Raw genomic sequence first — 22,129 nt, forward strand, 5'->3', positions numbered from 1 at the left:
TTGGATGATAATTGGAGAATATATATATATATATATATATATATATATATATATATATAATTAAGAAAAAATGAGGTAAAAAAAGATGGAATATTATGTGAGGAAGTGGTGGGCCGTAGGGGGATGTGTCAGAGCCCATAAGTCACACAAGTCGACCGACCACGTGATGGCCCATAGTAAACTCTACCTTCCGTCTTACTCTCTTTCCGACGGTTAAAGCTTCCTCCTCCCTATTCACATTCAACAATTCCCCATCCCCATGCGCGTCATCTTCACTCTCCTAACATTCATTCCTCTTTTTTTTTTCTTCTTTTTTTTTAATATCAACTATTATTATATTTTGTGAATTGTTATATATATATATATATTCATATATTGGTATTATTATATATGCTTCTTAATAATACAATTTTGTTTTGTCACAACTGCAAACAAATTCCCATCTTTGTAAGATGTTATTTCAACAAATTTGTTAATTTCACCATCAATATAATATCACTCTACTTATAAAAAAAAAAGTGAAAAAAAAGAATGTTTTATTGGGTATTTATAATATGTAGCAATTTTTAGAATAATTATTAAGTATGTAGCAATATTTTAAAAAATTGCAAATATAACAAAGTCTATGAGTGATAGATTTCTATCGTTGATAGACTCTTATGGCTTATCAGCGATAGATCAACAATTGTTACTGCTTATCATTGATAGATTTTGCTATATTTGTAATTTTTTAAAAATGTTGCTATATACTTGTTGAATAACTTAATTATTTTGAATATAATTTCTACATTTGCAACTATCCCATGTTTATTGATGCACATTATGAGTTTATTCGTTTTCGCTTTTCTTATATTATAACTTTTATATATTGACTTTCAAATCATGAAGTTTTCTAGTACTATAACAATTTGTTATGTTTGAGAAAAATAAACATAAACGTAAATAAGAATAGAAGGTAGAAAATGTGACAATAAAAAGGAAAGGAAACCAACCTTTTGTAAAGCATATGATTAAAATATAGTTGTTGTAAAAGGATTAAAGTAGGATGGATAGTAAAAGTATTTGGACTTCAAATAATATAAAATTTAGGATAATCTCTGTTGTATCAATTTAGACTTTGTAAAAAGAAACCTTAGGGACCGTTTGGGGGAAGGAATGAGTTATGGAGGGTTAGTATTATGAAAAAACTAGTGTTTATCATAACATGTGTTTGGGAAAAGAGTTTAAAAAGATCGGTTTATGGTGGAGTTGAAGAGATAAGGTTATAGGGTGATGAAAAATGTTTAAGAAAAACGAGAGAAAAAAAAGATGAGTTGTGATAAGCCTAAAACAAAGGTTATTATAACATTTCCTCCAAACAAGTGTTGGGTTACCATGATCCAACTCAATAGTGATAACTTTAAGACCAAACGGTCCCTTAAAATGGTCGATTTACGATTTGAAAATAGCGAGATAATTACAATTTTATTTCTTGAAAAAGAGAGAGACCTAATTTTTATTTCACTCAAATATGATTACACATTTTAATACAATTTCAAGGACTTTGAACAAGAAAAGTATTGGTCTTCTAAATAATAATACAAAAACAATTAATCAAACACCAATCACAAAATTAGTGGGCATGTTTGTATAAATCAATACACTTACCTTTTCCTTTTACATTAAAAAAAAAACCTAAACATTGCTAGACAGTTGTAGATATAGGGTTAGATTTAAAGTATTAAAATATATAATAAGATTCTTTTTAAAAATTGTAATTACAATAAAAATTATATCAACAACATAAATTCATTCTAATTTTTTTAAAGTATCAATAATTTAGAATAGAAGAAGAAAGAAATAATAAGAAAGAAAGAAAAAAAGAAAAAGAAGTGTAGAGTATATAATTTAGAAAATTGAGATAAAAAGCAAAGTGGAATGGGATTCATATCATCATCCCTTCTGGAGCAAAGTATGAAGATATGAGAAGCGCTTTGAGAGCGCGTGACACACGTCTCCCTTTTTAAGCTTCATCTGAAAAACGATATGCATGACAAATCATCATTCATAAATTCATACTTACTCACTGATTAAATCCGAATTTTTATTTTTTTATAAAGTTTGTAGAGAGAGCGAGAGAGAGAAGTAGAACAAAGACCAAAACCAAGACAGGGGAGAGAGAAAAAGGCAGCGAAGTTTAAAAGAAAATTCTGAACTCCGTACTATTTTTTCTACGTTTCCAACTTTTTGCCTTTTACTTAATTTTTCTGCTTCATATGTGTTTAGGGTGTTTATCGATTTGAGCTTAAATTTATTTGATTTGAGCTTAAATTGAGTTGAATTTTAATTGAAGTCAAGAGTTTTCATTTGATTTTAATTTCTCAAATCTAAGTTTGCCGTGCTCTAGTTCTCTTTCTTGATTCAATGAATCCCAGTTGTTTTCCTATCTTCATTTCGTTTTGGTTCTTAATGTTTAATATAATTAAGAACTTAAGCTTTTAGAAAGTTACTTCCAGCTTTTTTTCTCTCAGCAGTTCGCTTTCCAACGTCAATTTGGTTCTGCATTTTGCTAAGTTTCATGCTCCTCCAACTTCACTGCAACTTTGTTTTTCTCTTTCTGGAAAACCCATTTTCTTAATTGATTCAGATTTGAATCGTTTTTAGTAGTTCTTGAACTTTGAGCCTACGCCTTTGGTCGGTGCGACTCTGCTGTTTGTTTTGTTCGATTCCTGACTTGGGTTTCCTGGGTATTGTGTTTAATCTTTGTTTTATGGAATATTGAGCTTGAATTGCGTCGTTTGTTATGGATCTTATTATGCTCTTTTTTTTGTTGATGATTTCAGGTTGGAGGATGTTTGGGGGAGTTCGGTTTTCTCAGTAAGAAGAATTAGAGGTGGGTTTGACATCAATGGGTTGGAAGAGATCTTCGAGGAATGGCAATTTGAGGATTTGGGTGCAGGTTTTAGTTGGATTCGTGGTCTGTGCAGCCCAAGTTCTTTTGGGAATTACGAATCCAGATGATTGTAAGCCTTCTTTTTAATTTTAACATTTTAGTTTTGTGAATTTGTCACATGATTCAGTCACTTGGATGGAAGAAAATGCTGGAAAAAAAATTCGAATCCGAGATGTTATTAATGTATTCTGTATCGTCTTTTGGCCGCATTGTTTAAGCATATTTAGTTTGTCCACTGCCATCGATTGTCATGCTGAGTGAATGGTGTTTCTGTCAATGTCGCATCGTGCTGCCATCCTATAGGCGAGAAGTCTTTTGTCAATATTTATCCAAGTTGGTTTTCAACTCAATGGCGATCATCTGAAAGTAATAAATTTTTGTGAAGTTAGCCTTCGCTTGGCTCCTCTTGTGTTGGGCTCTGTTTTTGTACCTACCTTTTTTTCTTCAATGGAGGCTTTGTTTCTCAAAAAATGGAAAGAAAGAAATGAGATCAATCCCTTTTGCTTTATTTGTTCTAGAGTTAGTGGTTTTCTAGGAAGCATTGACACTTTACTTTGGTTATCGTGTCCGACACTTGTTCGTGCAATAAATTTGATAGACACTAGGTCCAACATTTGTTAGAAATGCATTGAACATTTGTTAAGTATACTAATGAGATAGAAATAATAAATTTTGAGAGCGAAATAGATATGGTTAATTTTTTTAAGCATACAAATGAATAAACTCATTGACTTTGAATTTACTTCTGGTATTGATATATATTTTAATAAATGTGTCTTTTGCTGTCTATGTGTCCTAGGTTTAAAAAATTATGTGTTGTCGTATTTGCGTCGTGTCATATCTGTATTTGTGCTTCTTAGGTGGTTTCTACCTGTAAATTCTTTTAATGTTTCTCTTGTGGATTCAATCATTAATGTTTTTATATAGAGTCAATCTCTATGGCTGATTGAACAAATTATTTTTTCTTGATAGTTTCTGCTATTAGTAGCTTACATACTGCACTTGGACTCCCCAGTCTTCCTAAATGGGGCATCGGGCAAGACCCATGCGGAGATGCATGGCAGGGTGTTGTTTGTAATGATTCGAGTATCATTAGAATGTATGTTAGTTTCCTTCCTGGAATATTATTTTGTGCATTTTTCGACACAGTTAACTGACAACTTTATGATATAGAATCATTAATGCTGCTAATTTGGGAGGTGAACTTGGTGACAACTTGGGATTATTTTCTTCAATCCAAACAATGTAAGTAACTGTGCATGTCTCTGCCTATGAAAGTATTAGTCAATGATGAGGTCTTATCTCTAATCCTTGGCTGCATTCTTGATTGAAGTATACCCTTTCTAAATTACTTATTCTTTCATGTTAGAAATCCTGACCTGCCAAAGCTCGCATGACTTTTAAATTTATTTCGTAGCTACATTGCCAATGATTGTGGTTTGTTAAATTTTGCTCTCTCTCTTGGATATTCCACATAATTAAGTTGTTTGGCAAGAGTAAGTGCATTATTCTTGACTCTTATACAAAGAAGTAAACTATTTGCCTACATTCAAAGATGGCATGTAACATCATTTGGTACTTTTTTTTTCTTGCTATTTTAGTTTCTGACATTATATAACCTATGCTTGGTGGCAGTGATTTAAGCAACAATCATATAGGGGGAAGTATACCATCCAATTTACCCGTTACCCTGCAGAATTTGTATGCTTTTATTCTCTAGTGCTAAGTGCTTTACATCTTGTGCGTGAATTGCCAAATATTTAATCATCTTTACCTTTCCCAGTTTTCTTTCAGCTAATCAGTTCATGGGAAGCATTCCGAGTTCATTATCATCTTTGACTCAACTGACAGCAATGTAAGTCAATGTTTCTTGTTTGTGTTTTTAGTTTGTTTTAGTAGCGTTGTTATTATTTTGGTTCTTGGCTCATGAGTTCCAGTTCACCTGAGATTTTGTTTTTTTCTACCTTATAGGTCGTTGAATGATAACAAATTAAGCGGACAAATACCAGATTCCTTTCAAGCCATTTCTCAATTGGTCAATTTGTATGTACCATCAACTAGTTTTTGTGTCTACGCTGTACTTGTTGGTTTGATGACTGAAGCCGTAATTTATGTAGGGATTTATCCAATAACAACTTGAGTGGGCCACTGCCTCCATCTGTAAGCAATTTATTGGCATTGACCTCCCTGTGAGTATTTTGTAGCTCTGGCTCAATGAGAACTAGATATTTTTTATTCGTGTACTAATTATTTTCCATTTGCAGGCATTTGCAGAACAATCAGCTGTCAGGAACCCTTGATGTTCTACAAGACCTTCCACTGAAAGACTTGTACTTGCCTCAACTATTTTTTCATTCAGTTTTCAGATAGCAATCAGATTCATCTTAATAGATAGTTTTGGGAAATCTCAAAGCTCTGCCTGATGTATGCTATCTTTTGCTTGCTTCCTAAATGTTTTGTGTCTGAGCAGGAATATAGAGAACAACCTTTTTTCTGGACCCATACCTGAGAAGGTGCTGAGTATCCCTAATTTTAGGTGAGGGGGAGAAATACTATTTCTTTTTTATTGCATGTTTCGAACCCCATGTTTCAAACCAGATCAAAAAGCATAAGGCCAAAGTGTATATCTATTGCTTTAACTTCCATGGGGTGAATAAATTCTTGTTGATTGACAAGATTGCTCTGAGAAAATTATGCTCGGTATTAATAAGTATGACCACTTCTTCATAAGGATAGAACGTGATAAAGGATTGATTGTTCCATCCAATTATATGTAGTGTTTAGTAAAAAAATTTACTTATCATTTTAAAGATAAATTTTCATTCACTGTCCACCAACAAAAACAGTGGATTTTTTCATGTATTTCACCGAGCTGTTAGTAGGAAGTTCTATAGTAAACTGATCTCACTTTGACATTACCATCTCTGACACAGAAAGGATGGAAACCCATTTAATTCTTCTGTTTCTCCGACATCTCCTCCTGTATCTCCTTCTCCACCATCACAGCCAGCACCAGCGCCGCCCGTTTCTGGAGCGCCACCAGTTTCTGGAGCACCGCCATCTTCTCAACAAAGACCTAAGAAACAGGCTGATGGACCATCAGCACCTGAGGAATCCAGTTCTGGAAAAAACAAGAAAAGCACTAAAAGGGTTGTTTTAATAACAATTGCAGTGGTTTTGTCTTTCATAATTTTGGTCTTGGCATGTGTGCTCTTTATGCCAAGGTGCAGAAGAAGAAGAAGAAGTGATAGTGTTTCGAAGCGACATCAGATAGGTGCTTATAGGGGTGAGAGAGAGAACGTCGGAAATCAGGGAGCCATGCCCCAAACAAATGATCAGATACCTAAAGGTTAGTAGACCCTATTTAGCATATCTTCTTTCTAACAACTTGTTCTTTATTTTGAACTGAATTTTGAAGAATTATCAGTAGTTCCAAAAGAGCCAGTTGTAAGGGTGAAGCAGGAGACTCAAACAGAGGTTCAGAAGGTTCCAAAAGATCATGTGGAGAGAGAGAAAAACATGCCAAGAATGAGCGCTATTCCAAAGAAGGATCATCATGAAGTAGATATGAGCGCACTCGATGTCTATCTAATGCCTCCTCCTCCCCCTCCCCCACCACCTCCCCCTCCCCCTCCCCCTCCTGTTGAAGAGGTCACTGCCGTGCCCACTGTTCCAGCTGAAGTTCCTCCCTTGAAGCCTCTCACTAAAAATAAAATTACCTCAACTTTTGCGAAACCTTTTACCATTGCATCCCTTCAGCAATATACAAACAGCTTTTCACAAGATAATCTTCTAGGAGAAGGAATGCTGGGCAATGTTTATAGGGCACACCTCCCCAGTGGGAAGGTAAGTTTACTGCTATCATTTATGTCATTTCGTTTCTAACTCTTTGCTAATCCTTTTTAGTTGAATGTAAATGTCAGTGTAGTTTCTTTCCTGCAACATCTCATGTTCTATTCTTCCCGTCTCTCATTAATTTTACTGATTGTTATCTGAACTGATTTTGATTCTGTCATATGGTCAGCAATTGAAGTATGTATTTAGAGTTAGAATTAAAGATATATTAATTCCAACCATGCTCAGGTTGAGGGATAAAATTTAGTTTTAGTTGGGCTAGGACGTGAACAAGTGTAGAATGTACTGATTAGTTTTATTTGACCCCTGCCAGCCGCTTAATCTAGCTTCTTAGTAGCTGTTGATATAAACCTAGTGCAGCAAACTGTGCAAAATATTCAGATTGTTTTTCTTTTGCTCCCTTCTTCAATAGGCATATCATGTTGCTAAAAGAAGGCCAATATCTTCTTGAGTACTGATATTTTCATATTCTACAATTTGAAGTTATAGGATGCACTTTCAAGAAGAATCACCTCATCTATTTCCAAATGCTGAAATAGAAAAAAATGTCAAGCATAGAGAGCTTTACCTCATTTCCCCCTCTCTTTGTATTTCCCTTCTTGATTTTTGAAGTTATGGAGAGAGATTTTTCAGGAAACAAGGATAAAGCGAGCATGGGAGCTCCTTTTATGTATGATTGAATCTGCAGGGTTTTTGTGAATAGCTGTTTTGCTGCTCATGATTTAGCAGACAATTTGATCATTCCGACCTCATTTTCACACTATTGATATACATTGTTATATTGTCTAAGTTATAACGACCTCAAAACTGACATTTAACCATTCTAATGACTTTGAAGGTACTGGCCGTCAAGAAACTGGATAAGAGAGCATCCAGTCAGCAAAAGGATGATGAGTTTCTCGAGCTAGTCAATAATATTGATAGAATCCGACATGCTAATGTGGTTGAGCTCTGTGGTTACTGCGCAGAGCATGGTGAAAGGCTTCTTATCTTTGAGTATTGCAGTGGTGGAACATTGCAGGATGCACTGCACTCAGACGAAGAGTTCAGAAAGAAGCTTTCATGGAATGCCCGCATTAGAATGGCTCTTGGGGCTGCAAGAGCCTTGGAGTAAGTTTACTATCCATATGACCTCTTTCATGCAAGTTTGAGCTTTTCCACCTATTTGGTTCTCTCCCTACGAAGTAATTTAGGCCATCGGTTGTGGCCTCCCCTTCCAGAATTTCTTAACCTTTAAAGCTGCTGTGCTTAATTTTTGTCTGATTTGCATGATCAAGGTTTCGTACTGCGGTTCTCAATGTTTATGTTACTTGAAACAAAATATTTAAGTAGTTCTTTTGCGTTATGAGTTGTGCAGTCCAGTTATTAAGCAATAAAGTCTGGTGATCTAGCCTTATTTTGAGATCATATATTCCTTTTTAGTGCAAGTGCTTAAAATATCAATATACCGCTATAAGATTTATGCTGGGCATTGGACTTAAGAGCGCTTTTCAGCCTTCTATGCTGTTTCTAGCGGAGGAAAAAAGAATTGGTCTTCCATTACCATACAAGTATGGTTTTCTTGTTCTCTTTTAGGTTAAAATGTTATTCACTAACACAACGTATATCAAGAGCATGAAAGCTGTTGGTGGGCATTTCTGGACAGTTCAGGCTTTTATTTCTTCTTAGTACTAGAGCTTTCTATTAGACCTCCGGCTATTAATGTATAGAAGGAGGGCCCGAGATGTTTAGACTCAGTAGAAGTTTCTTACACGAGGATCAACAAAATCTATAATGTCTAGAACCAGCAAAACAGGCTGACCTTCTCCTCACTGTTAGTGTGATCTCTTGACTTGCCCTTTATTACTTTGTGACTGTTCATCATCCTGATCCTATTATAATCCTTCTAAACTATAGCATTTTTTCGGAACATTCTTTTCATCGATGTAGTCCTCTGCCATAATTAGTACATTAACTCCAGTCACGGCATCATAAAATTAGGCTAAAAATGTAACTTAGGTAAAAAGTAAACTGCATGATATTTTCAATTTAGTTAACCCTTTTACTTTTCCGGCACAAAATATACATCTGATAGAGCTGTTGTTTCTTTGGGTTGGCAATAATTTAGAAGGGCAAGTCCATAAGTTAAGATTTATAGGAAAGAGCCTTTTTGATTAACATGGGATCGATGCAAGGGAGGTGTTGGGTAATCATGGAGTAAGTTTATCTGGGGAAACTGGTTATCCTTCTTGAACTGGCTAATAATTTTGAGTATGGATATTTTCATCTTCTTTTTTAATCATTCTCTACTGATCAACAAGCCATTCTGAACTATAAAGGGAAAATGTGTGTACTTTTGTATTCATTTGGTTTTCATCTTTTGTTTGAAGGTATCTGCATGAGGTCTGTCAGCCACCTGTTATTCATAGAAACTTCAAGTCTGCGAATGTCCTACTGGATGATGATCTTTCAGTGCGTGTTTCAGATTGTGGGCTGGCTCCACTAATATCAAAAGGAGCTGTTAGTCAGGTAAGCCATAACCTTTAATCTTCTCATTGTCGAGATTCTCTCTTTGTGAATGTAACTATGCTACAGAACCCGAATTGTACATTTGAATGCTTAAATTTTGTTGACACTTAATTTTTCATACTTCCCAGCTCTCTGGTCAGCTTCTAACTGCATATGGTTATGGAGCTCCAGAATTTGAATCAGGTGTTTATACACTTGAGAGTGATGTTTACAGCTTTGGTGTGGTTATGCTGGAACTTCTAACTGGCCGGATGTCTTACGACAGGTAATTGGTTGAAAGAAAATGCTTGATTGTTATTGGGACATTTCTAGTATATTCATTGTCCTTTTTCCACTCTTTGGATAGAACAAGGACCCGAGGTGAGCAGTTTCTAGTTAGATGGGCAATTCCGCAGCTTCACGACATAGAGGCATTGACAAGCATGGTTGATCCTTCACTCAATGGTCGATACCCTGCCAAATCCTTGTCGTACTTTGCCGATATCATATCAAAATGTGTTCAGGTGAGCAGCTTAATGACATTGGTATTGGAAATATTGTTCCATTTACACCTATTGATTTGCCAAATAGTATCTTAGTCATTATAATGCCTTCATGCTCCAACCTGGAAGAGTTGAACTGCACCTTTCTAATTTAGATGTTTTTTCCATCCACCCCAAATGGATCATTTCACCTAATCTTAATTACATTTTGCAGTCCGAGCCTGAATTCCGGCCACCAATGTCGTCGGTTGTTCAGGACTTGCTCAACATGATAAGGAGAGAACCACAAGGCAGTGGTTCAAGTGAAGATTGATATGGTTTTTGCTTAGAGTTAGCCAATCCATTCAGCTAAGAAGCAAAATAACTTCTGAAAAATTTGCCATATTTCTCGTAGAAGACGATGCAAAGTGCATCTTCGAGCGAATTCCAATTGTAACATGCTCGAGTTTTGCAAACCAACTCATGAGCCATTCGTCTTCTTCCATCTGGTTTGTCTAAAGAGAACACTTTTGTAGCAGCAGAGCTTCAATTCTTGTGGTGAATCATTTGTAATCTGTAATCATTCCATTGTTTAAACTAGATAGTGATGTGTATTCTGAAGAAATATATGCTAACCCATTGTTGGTGTCATTTCCATTGTTTATTTACCTTTTAATTCTTAATAATGAAAAATATATTTCTTTATAAGATGTGCTTTCGGTGAACTACAACGTGCCGGCAGGATTTTAGAGGATCTTAAACTGGCTCGCACAAACTTAGCAATATCTTTGATGCCAGACTTCTCTTAGATTGTTCTCTTCAATCTTTTATAACCATGGGTGGGGTTTTGTGAGTTTGCAATGGATTTTCAAGTGTTAAAATGTTTTTAAGCACTTGAAACTTTATGCTAAATAGTTTTTAAATGTTATTTTTTCATAGCAAGAGTTGGTAACTATCTTATAACTCATCTTAAAAAAATTATACAAAAATAGCAATGCTAGTGCTAGATAATCCATAATTAAGAAAGATATTAAGGTAGGTTTGCAAAGAGTAATCACAAGTGGGGACTAAATTAAATTTTAAGACCACAAACGATAAGACTTTTATTCTTTTTCAAATTATGTACGTAAAATTTATGATTTTTTTTAGGGACATTTTCAAATATAATAAAAAATCATCAAATATTTACGTAAATGATAAAATATCACTAAAGCTAAAAATGGATTTTCACACAATTTTGCTATCATGTATAAATATTTTGCCAATCTTTTCAGGTTTAACAATTCTAAGTTCACGAACATTAAAAATGTTTGCATGATGAAAAATCTAGATTTAATTATGCATGTGGTTGCAATAGTTCTATACTAGAGCTTACTTTTAATTTGTTATGATAAAAAAAATTCACTAATATTTCTATTGATACCATACTTCACATATCTTAAGTGAAGCTCAGTTCAATAATAATTAACATGCACTCAATTTTATCAATCCCTACAATTATTATATTCTTATATGTTTCTCAAAGCGACAATGAGCTTTTTTTTTTTCTATTTAGATGGACATGTTAAATTTTTATATTGAAATAATAAATCCATACAAATAATGATACGGTTTAGGTAAGTGAATGTTGGGTTATGAACAAAATGCAATCTTAAACCAATGATTAAAATATCGATATCGATGTTGATATCAAAATTTCAATTTTATGGATATATAGTTCAATGTATTGATAAAATGTCAATAAGTTAAAAATTTTATAAACCTTATATAGATTAATAATTAAGTTATTCTTTAATAGAAAATTAAGTTAGGAGAATTGTTAATAATATTTCTATTAAATAAAAGATATAATATATATATATATATATATATATATATATAATATTGATTTTGGAGATTTATTTTTAATATAAGTATGAATAATTTAATGGTGAAAAAAGTCGGATGTTGGGGGGGTGGGTCCCAGTAAATCACCAATTAGAGTGAGATTAGCATAATAAGATGTGTTTTAATTACATTGATTACTTTTCACGCGCCAACATTTTTCGCTTCAGTTTTTGTTGGGATAACAAACGAGAAACAGAAGCACACACCGAAAGCCAAAAACCAATCAAAAAAAGCACCAAAAAAAAAAAAAAGAAAAAAAAAGAAAGAGGAATTTGGACATTCATTCTCTGTTCTTTCCTTCTTCCTGAATCTACATTTTCTGTAAGAAACCTTTGATTTCAATCTTATTCTTTCATTACCTTGTATTTTCCTTTCAACACAATAATAATACGTTTAGATCTTCCTAATGAGTCGCTACGATTCCAATCCTTTCGACGAAGACGTCAATCCATTTTCTGTAAGTTCTCTTCCTCTTTCCTCCGCTTTTTGTTCTTGTTTCATTCGGATTACGCATTACTGTTTCTGGTTTATGATTTTTGCATTTTGTCGATCTATGTAATGAGCATTTTTCATTTCTAGATTTTTTTTTTTTTTTTGGTTTCATTCTATTGTTTTGAGTTGTTTATGGTTTTCTCCTTGGTATAATGGATTCTCAGATCTGTTAGTGGTCTTTCACTTCATTGTTATATTGATGTTTGTTAAACAAGTTCGTATATGGAGGATAAAGATAAAATGAAATTAGTCTTCCCTGTAGGCTTCATTGGTTCTTTTTCTAATATTTTCCATGTAAGTGCGTTGTTTTCTAACGATGGAACGTGGTAAATGTGATTATTGAGAAGTTTTGTGGTGTTTGGACTGCTGCGATTTACTTTCTGGAAATCTAATATGACGGAGTTAACTTTGTATTCTTTCTTAGTTTATTGAAATATCATGGTCTATTAATGATTTGTAATAATGAATAAAATGCTGGCCCCCTCTCTCTTTTTAATGGAATTTAATATGTCAGTTTGAGTTCTACGATCTTCCTCTAAGCTTTCTGATACGTTTTTGTAATGCAGTAATGCAATGTAGTATTACTGAGTTTGTTCATTCCGGAGTTTTGACCAAATTTTTCATGATTGAACTACTAATATCGTTCTTCCTTCCAATTTTACTGTTTTCTTTATATCTAGAATCCTGGAGTTGGAAGTGTTCCACCTGCAAACACGAGGCTCTCACCTCTTCCCCCTGAAACTTATGATCGTGGTGCGACAATTGACATTCCTCTTGATAACGGAAAGGTGGATTGTTTACTTTGAAATGTTTCTTTTCTTATGGATTTTTTAACTATTTGAAACTTTATCAGAGGAAATGGAATCACCTCCTTTACTTTCCCTCTGAACTTCTAGGATTTGAAAGCTAAGGAGAAGGAGCTTCAAGCTAAAGAAGCTGAATTGAAGAAGAGGGAACAGGTAATTGCTTTGCTATGTGGCGTATCCATCGTAAAACCCAACACCCAGAGGACATATTTTATGTCAATAGTACACACTCAAATAGTAGCTTTCCCTGATTGGCTTCTTATCGAGTGATAATTATCAGTTCACAAGAAATATGAGTTAGAATAACTATCGGCCATTCTTTCTCATCCAGTCAAATTTACCTTTCATTGTTGTAAGGGTAATATCGGTTAGCAGATAGTTTGTGTTTTTTAAAGAAAAATTCCTTTATAAATGACTTTGCCACTTAATTGATGGTCAGGATTTAAAACGAAGGGAAGATGCCATTTCAAGAGGTATATATAATTTGGTTGGATTAGAAAACAAGGTATATATAAATTGTAATTCTTTCCTCCATTCTAAAACTTTTCTATTAATTTTGGCAGCTGGAATTGTAATAGAGGAGAAAAATTGGCCACCATTTTTTCCCCTTATCCATCATGATATTGCAAATGAAATACCGATCCATCTACAAAACATTCAGTATGTTGCCTTCACAACATTGTTGGGTGAGTGGACGGATTTTCAGTCATGAAAGTTATATTCTTGTTTGAAAGTTCAGATGCTATTTCGTTGCTGGTGTCTCGTGATAGCTTGGCTAATTTTATATGACAGGAATGTTAAAAGTTGAAATTTGAATGGCAGATAAAACCTTGATTATGGTGATGTCATGCTATTTATCAAACCATTTTCCAATATTATGGTTTTTATGTTTATTTACTCCATATGAATTTCATAAATTTTTCCTCACGTGGATGCATTTGAATTGTGGTTGAAGTTTCTGTTTGACGTGTGAACTAGTACTGAGGCATCGAGGTAGGTTCAGCTTAAAGAAAGTATATTCTGGCCCATGACATTTTGTTGTTATCAAATTTTGTCTTCCAACCTTAAATAACTTGTGATATGACCCTTACAACCACCATTTGATTTGTAGTCAGTTCTGAGTTATTTTACTTAATCAGTGTTTGTAACAATTATGGAATGGAAGAAAAATATTAATGCTGTTTGGAAGTAATGATTATTGATTCGTTAAATTGGTGGGTGAAGGAAGCATCTTTCCGATGTTTTAGTAGTGAAAAAAGTAGTATTCTCATATCTCTAGCGGACTTGTAGATGAAAGGCATGCTGACATTTATCATTCTGCCCTCATTCCACTCTACACTATTCTGGAGCACTTTTCTCCATCCCTCCTCAGCCCTCACCATACTTTAAAGTGGGAATTCCCAATACACAGCACCTTCTATCTTTCCAGGAATGATTTCCTTTAATAACGTGCATCATTTTGCCAAAGCTTCAGTTTCCTTCTGTTCCATGCGATCAGTTATGACGGTTTGATGTACATTAAATTGAACTTTTTATTGTTTAGGTTTGGTTGTGTGCCTTTCGTGGAACATTGTAGCAGTTACGGTTGCTTGGATCAAGGGTGAAGGTAAGTTGATCCTCTTCTTTGCATCCCCGTTTTCCCTTCAAAATGTTTTGTTTTCTATGGTTGTTATCGATAGTTATTTCTCATGCAGGTCCAACAATATGGTTTCTTGCGATTATCTACTTCATATCAGGTGTACCTGGAGCATATGTTGGGTGGTATCGTCCTCTCTATCGTGCTACAAGGTATAACTTAATGGAACTGTGGCTTTAAGAAGAATCCCGCCCCCCCCGCCCAAAAAAAAAAAAAAAATCTAATTGTACTTTCTAGGGGATTTGTTCATTGGAGATATTAATATCATATTACCCTTAAAGTCGAGGAAGCTGCAAGAATCTATATTAATGTGATAACTGATAGGAAGTTACCTTACGATATGTACTAAATTAGGCCCGAGATTTTTTCTCTGGAGAGAAGGAACATTTGTTTGTTCAAAGTTAAAGAAGTTGTTCTATTGGAGTGGAGCTGATGAACACGTAGTACTTAATAAACTTATTTAAGAATTAGTACTCTTTCAGTTCATTTTGTTTGCTTTGGTTGGTTTATCGGTTATGGTGATTCTTGTGACTAGTTGGATTAATAACATGTACAGGACCGATAGTGCTCTGAAGTTTGGGTGGTTTTTCCTAGTTTACTTGGTAACCTCAGAACTTCACATTTCAGTTACTTTTCCAACTTTGAAGATGTTTTGCTCTGTACTCAAGTTAACAAATTTCTTCTTCCAGATTCATATTGGCTTCTGCGTCTTTTCTGCAGTTGCTCCTCCCATTATATTTAAGGGGAAATCTCTTACGTAAGTAGTCTTGATGTTCTTGTATGAAAGTAAGGGTTGTACTTCCTGAGCAACTAATATTCCCTCGTAATTTTCTTGAGAAAAGTTGATATTTGTTTGATGTTTTTTTCAGAGGGATCTTACCTGCTATAGACCTGTTGAGCAGTAATGCTTTGGTTGGGGTAAGTCCTACTCGAGTTTGCATGTCTGTGTCTATGTTTTGAAATGCTATCTATTATATTTATACCACAATCAACTAATATAGGTATTTTAAATTATAACCAATAGCTTGAGCTGCAACATAAGAAAAATGAATTGCCAGTTTTAAATCCTATGTTAAAAGTTCGAATGCTGGTACATGGCTTGATTCTACTTTTGAAACCCCTGTATCAACTCTGATTAAAAGCTTTTAGTGCAGTAATGGACTTGGCCATATTTTTAACCTATTGACTCTTGGTTTAAGAGAGATTGGGCTTTGCTTTTTAATCATATGAATGGTTGTATCGTCAAATAGAATAACCATGTCATTCATTATTAGGGGTATTTGCAGCAGTAAGTTTGGAGTAGAAATATTAGATGGTGGGAAAGAGGAAGTAAAGTTTCTCACTAAATGTTCAAACTTCTACGGTGATTAGTGAACATTGCGGAGGAATTGAGTTTTAACACCACCTTATGAAATCAGAGGACTAGACTCCTGTTGATTAATTTTTTCGTACAAGCATAGTCAATCTTCTGTCAGTTTGTATATTGATTTATGTTTAAAAACGGGTACTTAAGGAGTAATAACACTTCCTTGCAGATTTTCTACTTCATTGGTTTTGCATTCTTCTGCATTGAATCTCTAATCAGCATATGGGTTATCCAGGTATGTAATTCATAAAGAAATGTAACAGCCAGCTTCTTCGTATACTCTTCAATTTGTATTGATTCTCACTGAAAAACTTAATGCATCCAATTTGGCAGCAAGTTTACATGTATTTTCGAGGTAGCGGTAAGGCTGCAGAAATGAAACGTGAAGCCGCCATGGGAACTCTGAGGACAGCTTTTTGATATGAACATTAAAAGTGGTTTATATATAATATGCTGAGGAGGCTCAAAGATCAACTCCATCATCTCCAACCCCCTACCTGAACAGAGAGAGTATGTGTGTGTGTGTGTGTAAGGAAAATCCATTATTTTGATCACCTTCATTACATCAGTTTTTCATATAGTGAGGTTGCTTTTCGTGTTATTTTCGTATTAATTCATTAAACTTTGTCTTAGCCAACAAACCAAAAAAAATTTAGGAAGCACACAACAAATTTTTTCCCACTACCTCAAGTTTTCTTGTGCCCTTTACTTCTCTTGAAGATACATTTTCACAATTACTCGTAGTAAAATGTATATTTGTTTTGGGTAAATTATAAAAAAGTACTCCTAAATTTTAGGTTTGGTCTAAAAATGTCATTTCAGAAGTTGTACATTGACTTTGGATTCGAATTTTAAAAAAAGAGGGAGAGATTTGAGACTTAAAATAGTACAACGTTGGCTTAAAATCGAAACATGGATCATCGATAAATTTTGGACGACGATAGAGATTTGAGAGGGATGTTATTGTTATTAACTATACTTTTGAGATAAGAAATTATCCAAAAACCTTTGTGTTCAGGTACTTTTTCTAATGCAACATTTGACATTGTGTTGGTTGCATTCAAAAGTCATTTGGAGAAAACTTAGACCGTATTTTATGTTTTGTAAAATATATTTATATTAAATCTATCAGAATCCCTTTAAAAAAATGTGTTAGATTTTACGTAATTAGGTTCTTATTAGGCTTATTTTCTTAAAATCAGGTAAATTTTTTAGTTAATATCTAATTTTTCAATTTTATACTTTATTCTTCATTTTATAAATCTATTTATTCTTTATTTTATAAATCCATTTACTTTTTACCTAATTAAATATATTTCTATTTTTTTGACTTAAAAATAAGATGTTTTTGTATTTGTTTTTCAAATACTATAACTTAATTCCATAGATTATTCTAAAAGATAAAAGCCACAACAATTTCAAATGGAGCTTGTCAAGATTTTACGGTCAATTTTAGGTTCAATAGATGCCTTGACAATCTATTTGGTTAGAAGGAAACTATACGGCTCCACACCAAATTGTTTTTTAAGGATTCAAAAAATAGTGCAAGTGGATGATGAAGATTTGAATATCTGACATTCTAATTGTTCAAAGATGGTGCTCTTGCTGATTGTTGCTGATTCCACAACCGTTTATTTCTGTTGAAACAGAGAGATTTAAAAATTGGTAAGAAACACATGTAACAAATAAATAAGTTAGTTTTCCCCGGGGGGAAAAGAAAAAAAAATCAAAATAAAACGTTCATGTCTCTTGATGTTAATGCCGGCGGCAAGTCTATCTCTTTCTCCAGACCAATTAACTGAAAATCCACTCTCTCTATATAACCTTTACAAGCAGGTTGGTATATCATTCATATATTCGGTGGCTTCTCATGGCTGTTGTTCTTCATCTTGGAAGAGCAAAAAGACATGATCATGTTTTAATAATCGATGTCAACTCATCATCAGTCTTGAATTCAGGTTCGATATGAGGCTCATAAACTTGTCATCGATGCTTTGCCTCTTTGCATCCAACTCTGACCTGGCATCTTCTTCAGCTGTCGGTTTTTCATCAACTCTCTAACCTTTACGGCGTCGTCCCATCGGCCTACTGCTCTATAAAAATTAGCCAGGTGAACATAACTTAAATAGCATTGAGGCTCAAGCTCCATCAACTTCTTGGCAATGCGTTCTGCAATAGCAGAGTTTGTCCATGTAGCAGTGGAAGCTCCTAGAAGAACCAGCCAAAGAGCTGAATCATTTCTACAATCTGCATTTTCTATCAAATTCTCAGCTTCTTCTAGCAGCCCGGCACGGCCTAGAAGATCAACCATGCAGTTATAATGCTCGATTCCTGGTTTAATTCCATATTCCCCAGTCATTAGATCAAAGTAGTGCCGCGCTTGATCGACCAAACCTGTATGACTACAAGCAAAAAGTAAACCAATAAAACTGATACAATCAGGCTTAATCCCTTCCTTAATCATTGCTTCAAAGATCTGAATAGCAATTTCACTTCTTCCATTCTGAGCAAAACCATGAATCATCGCATTCCACGTGATCAAATTTCTTGTTGGCATACGCTCAAATATTCTATATGCAAAATCAATGGAACCACATTTTGCATACAAGTCGACTAGAGCTGATTCTACAATGACATCTCTCCATCCACCCTTTCTTATATACTGACAGTGAACCTCCTTCCCTGGAGCAACAGCTGCCAACCCGGCACACGCACGTAAAACTGTCCCAAAACTGTAGAGGTCGACCTTCTTCATCTCTCTGAAAAGACTTACAACCTTTTCGAAGTCACCATTTTGGCAATATACTGCAAGCAATGCAGACCACGAAACCGAGTTCCTGTTCGACATTCTATCAAATACGCGTTGAGACTTCTCAACCGCTCCACATTTTCCATACATATCCACCAGACTACTCTCAACTACTACATTCCCACCAAATCCATAAGCAATCACCTTAGCATGGATCTCTTCACCTTGCTTCAACCTCCCCAAATTACCACAGGCAGTCAGTACACTTCCAAATGTATAATTATCAGGAGACAACCTATAAGCTCTATGCATCAAATAAAAGAACCCCAATGCTTCCTCATAGAAATCATTCCTTGTAAACGCGGAAATAACTGTTGTCCAACATACTGGATCTGGTTCAAGCAATTCATCAAACAGTTGGCGTGCTTCACTTGACAGATAATTTCTCCCGTACATATCAATCAAAGAACTCAAAATGACAGGATTTGAATCAAACCCACGCCTTACAACAACCCCATGAAAGCACTTACCAAGAACCAAATTCCCAATCTCCGAGCACGCTTTGATCACAGTAGATAAAGTAAAGTCATTCGGCTCAATTCCCGAATCCAACATATCCCAAAACAACTCAATCGCCATTCCAGATTTACCTTCTCGAACATACCCCGTAATCATGGATGCCCAAGACACCACATCTTTGACAAAAAGACCATCAAATACTCTTCGAGTCAGCAGACAATTTGAACCCAATTTAAAGTAAAGAGAAAGCAAACTATTCCCAACAAAGCGGTCAGTCTCAAGTCCAGATTTAACAACATGGGCATGAAATTGACAACCACTGCTGAAGGAATCTACCTTGGTGCAGGTTTGTAAGAGAGAAGCGTAGAGAAGTGGTTTGTTAATTCTAGAATCGTACAAATCAACGGAGTTTAAGATGTGTAGCGCATCGTTGAGTAGGCCGGACTTGCAAAATTGGAGAATTTGAAACAGTTTATTTGACAGGTGAGTAGAATATTTGAAATTTTGAGAGGTGAAACTACTAGTGCAATGGCGTTTGAAGAAGAGCATCATTCGAGGAGAAACCGTCTTCAGTTTTCTTTAAGGAAACAAAAGGAGCGGATTTTTTGTAGTTGCTGGCGGCTCAACCCCCAAATCTTACGTTTCATTCTTCACCTTAGTAACGATTTTCACCTCAAAACTTTGCACTTCTAATTATTATGTTTTTTCTTTTTCATAACAATACGACTATTTTCTTTTTAATGTTATTATATAGCATAATTACATGTATCCAATAATTAAATACATATCTACAAATATATATATATATATATATATATATATATGTATGTATGTATTACAAACTATCGTAATATCATTTTTTTTTAAGTAGTGGAGATAGAGAGTTCAAAATGTTTCTATTTAGTAGCTTTTGTTTCTAACAAGCTCGTCCGACCAAACATATTTTGTATTCTCGTTTTATACCTTTGATATACAAAACTCCTTACCTCTTAAACTGTGAAAATAGCAAAATCTTGGATTAAAAAAAATAGTAAATTCCAAAATTATTTTGATTTATGGCAAAACTACCTGCCAGATGAATTTCTACTATTTTTGTAGTCAACTAACTTTACTACCCAAATGTCATTTCTAACCAATAATATTTTGCAATGGTCTTCCTTTTTCCTTTTCTTTTTCAATCTAATTTTTTAACTCACTCTCCCTATTTCTTTTTCTCTCATTTGGTACAAATTTTGTTAGTAGGTTTTATTATTATTATTATTATTATAATTTGTTAATAGCAACATTGTTCTTAACAACTCTTTTTATCTTTTTCAAGTTGGATCTTTAGAGGGAGGCATATTATCTTGGAAGTTTTTTAGTTAAAATATTTCTCTTGGAGGTCTAGAAAAGGAGATATATCTCTCTCATTTATGTTTATCATATATATGATTTTTTTCTTCAATGATGATTTATTATGTTTGTAACTTTAATTTTATATACTTTCGTAGCTTTTTTGTGCTATACAATTCGCCTATTCTTCCTCACATATTAAATATGTTAAAAAGAAACCTCCCTCTTAAAGGTTCAAGCAATTTAAAGATGGGTAGAAGTGATAAAAGAAATAAAATAGTGATAGACTATTTTATGTTTTTGTATCATTTTCTTTTTCTTTTCAAATTTCGTAAATCTACGTGGAGTCTTTTTTAAAAATATAATAAAGCGCTAAAATATTTTCAAGATTATTTATATACGATCTTTTACCCTAATCTAAATGACATAAAATGAGATTAAAAAAAAGAATAAAGACAATGGAAAAATTGCCGTGGAAAAAAAGAAGAAAAAAGGAAGGAAGAGATAGAAAGAAATTGTAGCGAGGAAGGAAGAAAGACCAAAGAGCAAATCTAAAATATTTAAAAAATGACCGTCACGAAGTTTATAATAATTTATTGTCTTTTCATGCTTAATATTTTTTCTCCTTTTCAAATTTATAATAAATATATAGCAATTCATTTATGTCTAACTTTGAAATAAATATAATAGAAACTAAGTTTTTTTTTTTTTTTTTTTTTGACTATCAAATATTTTAACTTAACTAATCAAAAAATCAATTTGAAAACTAAACAAAAAAAAATGGTTTAAAAAATATATGTTAAACCAAATGAAACCTAGACACCAAACTCGAATAAAAGATGTCATTTTTTTTTTTCCGAAAATGATTTGTAATTAGTATAAGTTATTCCACCCCTTTAAAATTTGTCACATTAATATGCCACAGTTGCCATCGTCAAAATTAACTTATAGACATATCTTTTAAAAAGTTTCGAATGCTAAAATACTCCTTTTAAAATTGTGTGGACCAAATATGTTCTAAGTTAAGTACAAAAAAACGCTAATGTTGAAACTTTAGTACATATGGTCAAATTTTAATTTTAATGTGTCTACACAAAAATGATTTATTGAAGCTATTTTTGACTTTTTAAAGTTTCATTAATTTTGATGACTAATCGGATCGATCTTAATTAATTAATCAAATACATATCTTTTGAAACCATTTATATAAATTTGTTTAAGTTGACTTTCACAATATTTTGCACATTTATGTATGATAAGTGGGTTTTCTTTTTCCTATTTTAGTTTATATCCTTTAATTTGCCCAACCCCATGTTGATTAACATTTTCCTAATTTTGTTATTTTTGTTAATTTATTTCTTGATGTTCTTTAGTTGATTAGTAATATGGTGTTATATTTCATCTTTTCAACTACTTTTTACGACCATGCCTAAAAGTTATATTTGCATAATGATTCATTAATATTTTATTTGTTGTGTGATTGGTCAAAGGAGGACACTCTAATTATTCTTTGAGAATATAGCATTTCGAATTTGGAGGAAATGATTTTGAAATTTGAACGGGTAAAAAGGTTATTTTCGATTAAG

The 22,129-nt window shown here is 33.7% G+C and overlaps 3 protein-coding genes across 6 annotated transcripts; 2 read left to right on the forward strand and 1 right to left on the reverse strand.

Annotated features, from left to right (window-relative positions):
• The first annotated feature begins 1,920 nt into the window (after positions 1–1,920).
• On the forward strand, positions 1,921–10,407 carry LOC103495531 (protein STRUBBELIG-RECEPTOR FAMILY 3). 4 transcript variants are annotated; one of them, XM_017046240.2, is made up of 17 exons: positions 1,921–2,726; positions 2,823–3,002; positions 3,905–4,031; positions 4,106–4,177; positions 4,568–4,633; positions 4,716–4,787; positions 4,904–4,975; positions 5,050–5,121; positions 5,197–5,262; positions 5,403–5,468; positions 5,866–6,281; positions 6,363–6,778; positions 7,626–7,897; positions 9,157–9,295; positions 9,424–9,560; positions 9,642–9,798; positions 9,992–10,407. In XM_017046240.2, the coding sequence occupies exons 2-17, from the start codon at positions 2,888–2,890 to the stop codon at positions 10,088–10,090; spliced, it is 2,364 nt and encodes a 787-aa protein (XP_016901729.1). In that variant the 5' UTR covers positions 1,921–2,726; positions 2,823–2,887; the 3' UTR covers positions 10,091–10,407. The 4 variants fall into 4 exon arrangements, with proteins under 4 accessions (XP_016901729.1, XP_008455344.1, XP_008455343.1 ...); XM_008457122.3 differs by having other exon boundaries at positions 1,921–2,198; positions 6,360–6,778; XM_008457121.3 differs by having other exon boundaries at positions 1,922–2,726; positions 6,360–6,778.
• Positions 10,408–11,786: 1,379 nt separating this feature from the next.
• Positions 11,787–16,627, forward strand: LOC103495532 (secretory carrier-associated membrane protein 1-like). The gene is made up of 12 exons (XM_008457123.3): positions 11,787–12,100; positions 12,816–12,923; positions 13,032–13,094; positions 13,381–13,414; positions 13,505–13,627; positions 14,485–14,547; positions 14,636–14,729; positions 15,134–15,179; positions 15,267–15,334; positions 15,447–15,495; positions 16,113–16,178; positions 16,277–16,627. The coding sequence occupies exons 1-12, from the start codon at positions 12,050–12,052 to the stop codon at positions 16,361–16,363; spliced, it is 852 nt and encodes a 283-aa protein (XP_008455345.1). The 5' UTR covers positions 11,787–12,049; the 3' UTR covers positions 16,364–16,627.
• Positions 16,628–17,499: 872 nt separating this feature from the next.
• LOC103495534 (pentatricopeptide repeat-containing protein At1g03540) lies at positions 17,500–19,897 on the reverse strand. The gene has a single exon (XM_008457124.3). It carries the CDS (start codon positions 19,761–19,763, stop codon positions 17,916–17,918), a length of 1,848 nt encoding a protein of 615 aa, XP_008455346.1. The 5' UTR covers positions 19,764–19,897; the 3' UTR covers positions 17,500–17,915.
• Between the last annotated feature and the right edge of the window lie 2,232 nt (positions 19,898–22,129).

The sequence above is a fragment of the Cucumis melo genome, chromosome 1 (genome assembly GCF_025177605.1).
Source record: "Cucumis melo cultivar AY chromosome 1, USDA_Cmelo_AY_1.0, whole genome shotgun sequence".
Lineage (NCBI taxonomy): Eukaryota > Viridiplantae > Streptophyta > Magnoliopsida > Cucurbitales > Cucurbitaceae > Cucumis > Cucumis melo.

Excerpts from the sequence above, each read along its gene's own strand:
- LOC103495532 (XM_008457123.3), top strand. The coding sequence starts at position 12,050 with ATGAGTCGCTACGATTCCAATCCTTTCGACGAAGACGTCAATCCATTT. Across the intron at positions 12,101-12,815 it reads AAGACGTCAATCCATTTTCT|AATCCTGGAGTTGGAAGTGT; the intron begins GTAAGTTCTCTT and ends CTTTATATCTAG. Across the intron at positions 15,496-16,112 it reads GCAGTAATGCTTTGGTTGGG|ATTTTCTACTTCATTGGTTT; the intron begins GTAAGTCCTACT and ends ACTTCCTTGCAG.
- LOC103495531 (XM_008457122.3), top strand. The coding sequence starts at position 2,888 with ATGGGTTGGAAGAGATCTTCGAGGAATGGCAATTTGAGGATTTGGGTG. Across the intron at positions 4,634-4,715 it reads CCCGTTACCCTGCAGAATTT|TTTTCTTTCAGCTAATCAGT; the intron begins GTATGCTTTTAT and ends TACCTTTCCCAG. Across the intron at positions 4,788-4,903 it reads TTGACTCAACTGACAGCAAT|GTCGTTGAATGATAACAAAT; the intron begins GTAAGTCAATGT and ends TCTACCTTATAG.
- LOC103495534 (XM_008457124.3), bottom strand. The coding sequence starts at position 19,763 with ATGATGCTCTTCTTCAAACGCCATTGCACTAGTAGTTTCACCTCTCAA.